General features: G+C 37.8%; 1 protein-coding gene across 4 annotated transcripts in view; it reads left to right on the top strand.

Moving 5' to 3' along the window:
- Positions 1 to 12396, top strand: part of ERC2 (ELKS/RAB6-interacting/CAST family member 2) — a 443048-nt gene that overhangs the window by 155306 nt on the left and 275346 nt on the right. For all 4 annotated transcript variants that reach the window (XM_088134787.1, XM_088134788.1, XM_088134786.1 and 1 more), the window contains 2 exons: positions 2175 to 2330; positions 7847 to 8014. In XM_088134787.1, coding sequence (XP_087990913.1) covers positions 2175 to 2330; positions 7847 to 8014 — 324 coding nt within the window. The remainder of the gene's footprint in view (positions 1 to 2174; positions 2331 to 7846; positions 8015 to 12396) is intronic.

Here is a 12396-nt window from a genome sequence, read left to right as displayed (position 1 = left end):
TCGTTAAATGATGGGTTGGATTCAAAGTTGCCCATGCAAAAATCTGCTTGCACATGAGATCTTCTTGCTGTGAATGTAATTGTAGAATTGTATGGAAGAGCTAGAGTAGCAGACAGGATGGACAGCTATGTTACACAAATTGGGGTAAACTAGCTACTGGCACAGTGGCATAGAAGTAAAACTATATGGATACCGAAGACAAGATGGTGGAAGCAATCTTGTTTAAATAAAGGACTTGTGTTTTCTAAAATTCCTGCCTGTATGTGAACTGATGCAAATACCACTTAAATCATTCCAATGCCCTCCCGATGTGGAGGCTTCTAAGCAATTTGGACTGGGTTTAAATGCAGGGACACTATATACTTTCAGGGCCCAGTTCGCATAAGGAGTTTCTGTTCAAAGTAGTGTAATTCCCTATTCCTACTTTGGCCTCCTAACATCTACTGTCCTCCAGAGAGACTCTTTAGAAGATGCTGGTCTTTCAAGTGCGCTATGAAGAGGAAAGTTCTGTTGTGCAGCGTATCAGTTTAGATCCTAAGAAAGCATTAAATACTGTAGAGCACATGGGTAAAATGGCTCTTTGGAAAAAGCATTTCCTTTCCTTTTTTTAAATGAGGAAGTAGAGAAGTAATGAAAATACTTTTTAAAAATGGCTTTACCTACTTCAGTTCTGGGAAAAGGCAGGGAAGAAATGATTCCGTCCTGCCCAATGAAATACAATTGAATGGTCCCCCCCCCCCCAGTTTCTCACATTATTCTTTGATTTCCCAGTCTAGACAAAAGCCATGGAATTCCCAGGTGATCCCACATCCTAGTACTATCTAGAGCCAACCCTGTTGAGCTTCTGAGATCAGCCTCTGTTGGGCAGTCTGATAGGTCTTTGAATTAAAAGTCTGATGGTCCCAAAGCTACTGGAATTTTAGAAAAAGTTTAAACTGCTACATTTTTATCAATCATTTCAGTGTGTAGGTTGAAAATCTTCAAATGAATCTCAAATATAGGGTCAGCAGCAAACTTTGGTTTTCATTTTATTCCTATCCTTTTCTTTTCATATATCATTGTCTCAGAAATCTTGAATCCTGCCTGTTATTTCTCATTGCTTTTCTTGATTTTGTTGTTATGTATTGTCCAGGGGATTTGATCTCTCTAGCAAAATCAATTCAGCTTTCCTGCCAAATTTGCACAACCAAGCCTTGTTCGTGAGAGCTTGGAAATGGGTAGAGGATGGGGTTAGCCCCACACCCAGTGTTTCACCAGGAGCACTGCAAAGGAATGCCTGTCATGTTTGTTAATAAATCTGGAACTTGGATTGGGCAGAACACTGTGCTCTCATTCATACAGCTCTTTCTTGGACCTCCTGGCTGTATGTATGGAGCCTGGAGAGAGAACGTTTGCAACCACGGAGTGCTCACGTCCTCAGGCAAATGCCTGAAGAGGGCTCAAGTTAGTCACACATTCACCAATTGTTCTGCCCACCTTCCAAGCACAGATGTTCCTTTCCCTTTCTGCCTGTTACAGCGGGAACCAGCACCCTTAATTTCACAGCAGCTGGAAACAGGATACCTATTTTTCTGCATTGTACAAGCGGGTAGGGAAAGATTCCATACACTAAGCTGAAGGAATTTTAAAACATTTCCATTCATGCGTTAAGTTGGCTCCATGTTAGAAAGTAATGAAATAAGTGTGGTATAATGGCGGCTTTCATTTGGTTTGGATCTCCTCCATTCTCGTTTTATCTTATTTGAAGAGACTGTAGCTTTTTATATCAGAAGTGATAGTGAAACAGATGTCTTAAAAAGGTTGTAAACTTTAGCTTTCTCACAGCACAATAAAAGTATAGTTAGACCCAGATTTCTTGGCAATTTTTGTCCATTTTCTTATATTTATTTTATTTTATGTTCATTTATTACTTTTCTATTCAGAGTGTATTCAGAGTGGCTGTTTAGTGGCTTTAGGCAAGTGAAAATTTTGACGATAATGTGTGTATTTTTCTTCAGCTACATAATTATTACTGAGTTTACTCCAGTGCTGTTTAGATGAGAAAGTGCTTCAGTTCCTTGTGCCAATATAGTTCTTTAGGTTTATTGCTCTTGATTCGCAATTCATATGTCTGCTTTTCATATCAATAATTTGTATAGTAATTGCATACCAACACTTTCTTTCCAAAAAAATAGGACACAAAAATAGCTTCACTGGAACGTAATATCAGAGATCTCGAAGATGAAATACAGATGCTGAAGACAAATGGAGTTCTGAACACAGAAGATCGAGAAGAAGAGATCAAACAAATAGAGGTTTACAAGAGTCATTCCAAGTTCATGAAAAATAAGGTATGTGCTGCTAAGACTTATTAAAACTTTGATTTTTGAGGGAGATTGGTGATTTTACTGTGTCGACACAAGATCCGAAGAGGAGTATCTACTAGTAAAGAAAACCTCCTGGTAAACAAGATAGATTTCTTCCATTGGTAATTTACTTGGTGAGAGAAGCTTCCATGTTATATCCTAGGTACAGAGGCAACCTTTGTTAGAGCCATGTCAAACCAGTGTGAAAAATGTGCTGCATTTTGAGGGCATTCCCTGGGGGAAACCATATTAAATTGCCATAGAACAAGTACTTTTGTCCCCTTGAATAAAAACCATGACAAGGGCATTCCTGTTATCAGTTCTTGGCCATCTCTCCTTGCTGAGTAATTACAGCAAAGGCACCTGTGGGACTGGAAAGTGTTCAGTGGTCCTTCGGGAGATTTTCCATGTTTGCAACCAACAGCCATCAGTTGTTTTCAATGTTAGGAAGAATGGCAATTTATAACTCTGCAGTTAAGACATGATGCAAGTAGAATGAAATGACTGCAAATGCAGACATAAAATGTTCGAGTGATGTCTCATATGTCTGATAATCAAAACTCTTATTTTGATTGTTGCCTACCACCCAGGTTTATATTGTGTAAGATGGGTGGCTGTACAAATATTTTAAACAAAGAAACAAATATAGTAACAGACCAAACAAACAGACTTCCTTGATAGTAGGAATTACTATCCATATGGCTCACAATGGATCATTTAATTCTGAGGGTCATATATTAATTGGAATTCTATTAACATAAAGAGGAAATTATGATGATTTTGAGAAGAAGGGATTCAGTGCAATAGATGCTCCCACTGTTATACAGAGAATCAGAGCAAAATGTTTGCATGTGGTTGTCATAGCCATCTGATCAGCTCTTGGGTAATCATGCCTCATTCTGATGAAAGCCTGCATAACTGCTGTCAGCAGCCCTGTCCTTCTTCTGACAATTGAGATTTGTAGCAAAAGATACTACTTCTGCCATTCATCACAGGACCTTTCAAGGTGGAAACAATATTTATAAGGCTGTCAGCAAGGAGATCTCATTATACCCCATCTGTCCAACCTGAGATCACTGATAAGGAAAGCCTGATAAATATAAGTCCTGATTGATAGAAAACAGTCGAACAAAGCTCCTTTCATGGTCAACAACTCAAGGTGTTATAATGCTCTTTGGGAGAAAAAAGCTTGGATTTAAGAAATAACTATATAAGTCCTTTCCAATTTAAATGGAAGAGGAGTGTATGGTTGCTAAAGGTAGTCTATTGTGGAACATTGCTAACTTCCCTGGGAGACAAGACTACATCAAGGTTTGGAGAGTATAAAAATCAAAGACATTAACAACAAACACACTCTTCCTAGATTCTCAAATATCTAGGTGAAATGACAAGAATTGAAAAATAGAAGGTGACTGAGGTGGTTCTCTCTTGCACAATTGCTCTTTGCTCTGATGTCAAATAAAGGCCTCGCCTTGTTTTCCCAGGCAGCAGGATAGCAAGCTAATGTCTCTAAGACAAGAAGAGGTCAGAGTTAGCAAAGCACACCCAAGCCAAGAAACAGCTTGCAAGAAAAGACAAAGTTTGGAGGAGAAAGCTACAGCACTGTTTGATTGCCAATTAACGCTTAAATAAAGCTGGTAGCAATAAGGCAGCAGTTATGAATTTCTTAAGCCTTATCAGGCCTGTACTCCTGGTTCCAGTTTCTAAGGGCAGGATAGATCTTGGGAGCTCCTGATGAAAAAGGTTTTAAAAGTTTGCCCATCTGGAATGAATGCAGAAAGTATTGCTCTCTTCCTGCTTTGACATGCTGACACCATCATGTGCAAGATCAATTTATATGAGACCTCTCTGGAGTGAGATTGTGCTATGAGATTCCAGCATGGTAGAATGAGGAAGACAGAGCTGTTTTACTTGATCTTGTTTAGAGTGCCAAAGCTGTAGTTTATGAAAGGAACATCTTAATGTATTTTATGTTAGCATTTATATTACTATAACATGCAATTTGTTTTTAAATTTGATTTGTACTGTGTTTAATCCTAAGAATTCATTGGGGAGTTGCACACCTCTCAAAATCAGCTGATTGGAGTGGCCTGCAAATAGCAGCAAATAAATAAATCTGCAGACAGGCAATGAAGAAAAAAATTAAGTGGAAAAAGTATCCAAGAGAGTTTACATGATATTTTTTACATCCCCAGATCTACCATTTGCAATCCCTTGTGAGACATTACAAGAAACACTGCTTGTTAAAAAGAATTTTAGCATCTTCTCTTGTTTGAAGCTGGAAAGATTCATCAGAGAAGATCTGAAATGCTTTATTTTGTGGATGGCAAAACTTTTTACCAGCTTGCAAATCATGTTGCTAATAAAACAAATATATACAGTAGCATACCTGAAGTGAAAATGATTCCATATTCATTGACCAATTGGTCAGGTTTGGTGAGTTGAATCATGGATAAAAAATAGATTAAAAAATGAAGATCCTTTGATAGAGATTAGGTTGTGTGATAACCATCTGGCACTCATATAAACCACATGCTGCACTATGTATTGGTTTCAACTTTCTTTCTATTTGTATTGTGTAATATTACTCTCACCTTATTTTTTTTAATTTCAATTTTGGCTCTATATCCGTTGTTACACATAAAGGGTTGTCAGTTTTGTGGTCAATGCCTTGGTGACATTATCCATTTTTACTTCTCAAAGAAAATCCTTTCTAAAATGATGTGCATTCGAATGTTATGGTTCAATGATATCCTTTAATAATTTCTTTTGCGAATGCTTCTTTTTCATCGCTATGCATTCTGTTTGATCCCAATTTGTTGTTCCTTTCTTCTATGATCTCTCTGTGGGCAGGATCTGCCTTCCCTTATTTTGAACTTGGCTGAGTACTAGAAGTGCTCTGAGACCTCATTCCTAGTGCTTCATATATAATATTTATAAATTATTATATAAAAAAAGATCAGAACAATCAAGCAGGATAATAGTTCTGATATAGATATGTGACTTTGCTTTTTACTATAGATGTTCCACATGTGGAAATATACATAATTGCATAAGATACCTTTTGGATTTGATCCTGAAAGAATTCATTTCGTATGGTGAACTGAAAAAACAGTATGGAATTTATAAGAAATATTTTCTTCTAATGTGACTTGGTAGTATTACAGCTGATAAATATTGTACTTTACTAATCTGGAACATGTGGGCTGAGCACTATAAATTGCGATTCAATTCCAGATTTTGTTGGCTACCACTTTAGTTTTAAATCCTCCACCATTCTCATAATGTAGCTGTAGAATGAATGAAATCTAGCAACTGGAGAAGGATGGCTTCAATCACATTCAGAAATTCTGTGCTGTTCCCCAAACTGCATATTTTATTGCATAAGATAAAACCTTATATTGAAAAAACCTTAACAAAAACTTGGGGTCAACTTCATTATGATTGTGAAAATGCAAATCTATATAGGTTTTGAACAGAGTTTTCCTTCACAATTACCACAATTGATATTCATGAGTAAAATTAATTCACCAGTGTTAAGATCATAGGAAGCTGCCTTACATTATTGATACTGTTAGTCCTTGACTTATGACCATTCATTTAATGACTGTTCAAAGTTACAGTGGTGCTGAAAAAAGTGACTTATGATCAGTTCTCACACTTACAACCATCGCAGTGTCCCTGCAGTCACGTGATCACAATTTGGGCGTTTGGCAACTGTCATGTATTTACAATGGTTGCAGTGTCCTGGGGTCACGTGATCACCATTTGCAACCTTCCCTGGGGACTTCCGACAAGCAAAGTGAATGGGGGAAGCCAGATTCACTTAATGGCCACAGTGACTCACTTAACGAGCATGGCAAAATAGGTAGTAAAATTGGGTGTGACTAACTTAACGACCTCATCACTTAATGACAGAATTCCGGTCCCAATTATTGTAAGTCGAGGATTACCTGTACTGATAAGATGTTTTTTCCAGTCCCTATTGGGACTGGGAGCTAACTGTAAGTGTTGAGTTCAGGCAATCTTCTTCCTGGGCCTTTCCTCAGACTCATGTGCATTAACTATCGCATATTAGTATTGTGTGTGTGTGTGTGTGTGTGTGTATGGCTCCTGTACATGTGGTGCCATTCAGACAATTTCCATTTTCTTGTTATGGTTTTCGATATGGGAAATACTGTAAACAGTAGGAAAATCACATATTTATGCAGATGTTCCAACCACATATGAAGTTTTACATTTAAAGTACAATCACATGTGTAGGCTATTATTAGAAAAGCCAATACTTGAGTATTGAGAGGCAGTGTTGGTGATAGTGCGGAATCATATGGATCATATACCTGCTAAACTATCATGGGAGCTGCTTTGCCTTGCATTGATTTCATAGTACTGATCCAGCTGAATGTTAAAAGAATGTCCTAATAATAAATGTAGTTTGATAGTGGAACCAATTGCTGAGAGAAGGTGAGCTCCCTTTCGCTGGAGATGTTCAAGTGAAGGCTAGAAAGCCATCTTTCTGGGATGCTTTTAATTTGGATTCCTGCACTGAGCAGAACGTTGGACTTGGTGGCCTAATTGGCTGATTAGGTTATTGTAGTGTTCTAATGCTTAATAGCTTGTTCCATGTTATGACCAGTGATTGGGTCTTGGGTGGGAGTAGGGCAATAGTACTGTGATTGGCTTCCATTGATTTGGCTGTGGAACTTCTATATCAGAAATGTATACACACTTAGAACAGAAGCAGCAGTATTACTATAAATTTACATGTGATGGAATGCAGTAGAGATCCAGGTTCTCAGGAAGGAGAGCACATTCCAGGGAGGAGACAAGAGGCAACATAGTCCAGAGCAGGAGCATAGAAGAAGAAGAGACTTAAAATAGCCACTCCCTAGGTTCTCCCAGAGTATATTTATTAGGTTAGCATGGTACAGATTTAGCCTGCCAAGGTTCTGTCTATAAGCAATAAAGAACTGAACCTGGCTGGATTGTTTCCCTGTTGTTCTTGGGCTGGGCCTGACATCACAGGACAAGACCTCCAATTTCTATGCACTAATGGCACAGAAGATTGAAAGGGAGAACTTTTTGGCATTTCCCCCCTGATGTGCTGAGCATAGATATTTGAGTTGGGAAAGCTTACGTCTATAGGATTCTACATTTGTAGGTTTCCCTGATCAAGCTCCATTCGTCACAGTTGGCTATTGAGCAGTTGGAGAGCTGTGTGGTCTTGTTTCTCCTCTCAGTAAATGGGCTTTGTTCATACCCTTAATACATGAAGGTGGCTATAGTTTTTCCATGATTAATATATTGGAATATTTTACTTTCATAATGTATGTGGCCTCCAACTTGTTCAAATCATGAAGAATAATACTCCCAAAGCTGATCAGTTAAATGTAAGCTATCCATGTGAATGTAATTAAATGTGCTTTGTCAGCTTCTCCACTGTCCCTAAGGAAGTACAGCGGTGGTTAACATTAATTGTTCTTCCCCTTCATCTATTGCAGATTGACCAGCTGAAGCAAGAGCTTTCAAAGAAAGAATCGGAACTTCTTGCCTTACAAACTAAGCTTGAAACCCTTAGCAATCAGAATTCAGATTGCAAGCAACACATAGAAGTGCTTAAAGAGTCGCTTACTGCCAAAGAACAGAGAGCTGCCATACTTCAGACAGAGGTAAGGTAGTTTCTTAACATCTAATAATTATGCAGTATAAATGTTTAGTTAATGGAGTGTGTCAGAATTAAAGATGATATTCCAGTTACAAGTCTGTGCGTAAGACAAAACCTGACCTTTAAAAAAAATTCCAAAGTAGTAAAATAGCTTGATGCCAAGATCAGCCCATGAATACTTACAAAATTTCGACTGACTTTGCTAAGCAAGTGGGTTTTTTTGTTAAAATTGGAAGATTCTAGCAGGAAACGCACAATAAATATATGCACCTACAATTTAATTTTCCCCTTGCTGCTAATATTCAATACAATTGCTTTCATTTATCTCTTTTATAAGACTGCTTCAGTGACACATTTGGAATTGGCACACAATTCAGAATGATATACAGATTCATAAGAAGAATGAATCAGAAAAATATATGTCCAAAGGAAGGGCCAAATGATTGGTTAATGGGGAAAGATTCTCTTGACTTTTAAAAAGGTTAATACTTCCAATGTGTTGATCTCTGAATTGGCTCAAGTATTGCTCCATTGCCCTTCATCTTCTACCTCCTAAAAGGGAAAATGCATAAGGTGGACTTAGTATTTTTTCCTTATTTTTAGAAAAGTTGCATCAGGAAAGAAATTTGGAAGAAAAATAAAATCATCTATGGAGTCATTCAAGTACTCTCCTTGTTCTGGCTCCAAGAAGGCCTGTTTACTGTTGTTGAGGATGTATCCTCACACTGAAGCCTTCATCTTGTGGCCATCCAGTTGCAGAGGCAGCTTGAAGCAGGATCCAGCTGATCTCACAGGAAACTAGTGCTTTCCTTCAGAAAACAGAACCAGCCTTCTCTATGGAAACATTTGGATATGCCTAGAGGAGGAGCCAGAGAGCAGTTAGCAACCTGAAGTGCTCCAGTGACCCCACTGCAGGACTTCCCCTCCCATTTGGTCATAGTCACTGTATCTCTGGAACCCTGTTTTGGCTGCTGGAGACCAGAGTTTTGTTTAGCAGCCAGTTTTATTTTTCAGTCAGGGGACATCAACCTTGTGGCTTACCTCAATCTCTGTGAGGTTGAGAGTACCATCTTTGCTCAAAAAAAGAAAAAAAAAGAAAAGGAAAAAGACTAATTTCCTGTTAAAAGTATGGGGGAGAGAAGGGTAGACAGGAAGCAAGCCTCCTTTGGTGGCCTTCCTCTTTCTCATCAGACATGGGTTGATCACTTTGCTGTTTGTGTCTGATGAAGTAGGGATGCAATTTCCCTCGCCAGGTAATTTCATGGGGCTAAGGGCAAAAGGCTTCACCTGGTGTCTTATAACTGATCCGCCAGCAGAAGATTGCTTGGCATTATGATGGTTTTGAATGTGCATCAACTCTCCAACACATTTGTTCTGCAGCAAGCCTCCTGGGGAATGTAGCTGATCCCACTAGTATGCAAGGTTTGTTCCTCACAAATGCACCGCTTCATCTCCAGCATTTACTTGTGAGGAAGTCAAACTAAACATGCTGAGGCTGACTTTTTGGAAGCCATGTATCAGATTGGGTTCCACAGTCTGCATAATGGATTGTGCCCCTTAGGGTTAGGATTAGGGATACTGCTTTCTGGACCTCCTCTTCTATGCTGCCACCCCTGTGCATGCTTTTTACAGGAAGCAATGTGGTTAAAATTAGCGGTAATTGTTTATGTGCAAGAACTATTTGGCAGTGAATTCAAATACATGTAAAGCACCCCTTTTTAAGGGAATCAGGAGAACCTCCACATGTGTAAGAGGTTAATAGGATACAAGCATTCCAGGACAAATGTGTCATTTTTAGGTTAGCTTTTTGGTTTTCTGATTAGAAACAAAAGTATGATGCATCCCAAACAAAGAGCAGGTTTGCCCTGCCTTTGTATCACCTTTACTAGCAGGCAACATAAATCTCTTCAGAAGAAGAATGGTCATTTTAAGTTATGCTTGCTTTCCTCATTCATACTAGAATTTCTTCACTGATATTTTGCTATTTTATAATCTATATAGAATAAGCAATATTAAATAAATTAATTTGTGGATTAAATTATTTAACATAAAGGATACACTAGTAGTTAAAGGGAATCACAAATATACAGGGAAGCTCACACATATGTGTGCTCTCAACAGAGATGTCACAGACCTGTTGCCATTCCCCTGTCTTGAATGTCTGCTCCCTTTTTGTGTCCATGGATCATCATCATCATCATCATCATCATCATCATCATCATCATCTTCATCATCATCATCATCATCATCATCATCATCATCATCATCATCATCTATCTTTGTCATTATTCCTTTGAACAGCCAACGTTGTCATTCCTTGGCTATTGCTAAAGCAACAGAAAAGCTACTCATAAAACGTGAAAGGGGATTTCAGGTCCTTGGACTATTCTGCAGATATAGAGAAAAATAGAGCTCTGTTTTATTTTTGTTTTATTTTTTTAAGGGGAAGGTTGAATGTGGAATGGGTATAATCATGACCTTTTAGGGGACACTTTATCTTGAAGGCAGGTGAATGTTAGTTTAAATTGGGCCTGAAGATCACATGAATCATAGAATCACAGAACTGGAAAGATTCCTTTAAATCTTCAAAACTAAATTCCTGCTCAAACTTGAGTGTAGGAGACTCAGGGCTAAGTTGCATATTAAAATCTATTTGTTTTAGATATGTAAAAATCAGTCACTGTCACAGGTTTTCAACGTTTTACTGCATCCTGTCAATTCTTTTGCACCTTTTTAAAAACACAGCAGTATATTTAAAAAGCAGATTTGCCATGTTTTGCACATACCCACGCCCATATGTACATATAAGAAGCTCAAGCTTCTTTGGACAATTGTAAAAATCTATCCTTCTAACATTTCCATGAAGTCATTTAACTTCTCCGTTGACTTTCCTCATTAAAACTATTCTTGTCATCGCATCTGTGCATATTCAAAACTTGGGATCCTTGCTGCTTTCTTCTCTCCCCTTTTCTCTCCCTACCTGTGTTCCTTTTCAACTGCCAAAATTTTAGATCTCAGTCTCCTTGATAATATATTTTATTTTGCTATTTTGCAAAGTGTTGGGTACATTGGTGATTCTAAATAAAATTATTCACCAGTGGGAGGGGGGTTATATGTGCATTGTTGGCATGGCGTAATATATGAAGATCTAATTTACAAAATCATACAATAACTTACTAAGGGCAACAGATATTAGTAAGTTCAGTTGGTAAGGACATTGACAAGTAGCAAAGGCTTCAGCAGAGATACATCTTTCTCTTTTTTAGTGGCTGTGATGATGGCCAGGGCTAGGAATGACCTGGACAATGGTGTATTAAAGATCACAATGAAGTTCACTGACTCTGTTCTCTGCATTTCATTTTCTCTCATGTTGAGGGGGCACATAATGGCATCACTGAATGATGCAAATGCAAATTTGTTTTGTTGCTTTAGTTTTGATGGGGAAAATCATAGGAAAAATAGGCCAGTCATTTCACTCCAGCTACAGTAGATTGAAAATTCCATTATATTCCATGCATTGTTGGGGATGGCAATTATAGTTTTGGGACCTCCCTCTGCATAGAGATGGGACTTTTTAACACATGATTCTGTGCTGTTCTATAAGAGACATTAAATTTAATCTCTTATTTTAAGGTCATGCTAATGTAGACATTTGTTTTTTATGCATTAAAGTTGGTGACAAATCATGTGAAATTGCTGGCCATGTTTTCTGAATAGCAGTCTGTAGTGAATTGGTAATTAATTACTTCATACATTCTAAGTAATTATAAGAGCTATCATTAAAGCAAATTAAGTAGGAAATGAGTTGAAACACAATTTCACTTTGTAGAATATCTTTGACATTCCCTTGTTAGTATAGAGGTAGATTTTCAAAAATATAGAGCCATATGGCTGATGTTTTGTTTGGCTACAAAGTGTAAAATTAATAGTCATTTGAAAGGAAATGCTGTAAATGTTAAAACAGGGCCCTATCAGCAACTGAAGTTAATGAAAATGATTCCATCGTTCTATAAAGAACTGCTGATGGATACCATGTATTGAGATATTTTTTTTTTTATGAAACTGAAACAGAAAATAATTGAGGTAAAATTTCAGTGCCTTGATTTTAAATAAATACACCTTTAATGCAAAATATTCTTAGGCAGTGGCTACTTTGTTGTCCTTTGTAGGAAACAAGTAAACAGAACTGCAGAGAGGGCTGTCTCTGAAATCTAGCTTAAACTTCATAAGCATCAAAAGCAGCTTATGAATCAATTCACAAAAACATATTTACCATGTCATATGTGCATGAATGTGTGTGTATGAGTAATCACCACAAAGTGGGTAGAAGTGGGACCTTTTGAATTTGCAATATTTCACTCCCTACGCTGTGTCAATCAAGGTTGC

The sequence above is a fragment of the Python bivittatus genome, unplaced genomic scaffold, assembly GCF_059951505.1.
Source record: "Python bivittatus isolate LINGU-HERP-01145 unplaced genomic scaffold, Pbiv_v1 ctg000080_np1212, whole genome shotgun sequence".
Lineage (NCBI taxonomy): Eukaryota > Metazoa > Chordata > Lepidosauria > Squamata > Pythonidae > Python > Python bivittatus.
This window is presented reverse-complemented; position numbering and strand designations above follow the sequence as displayed.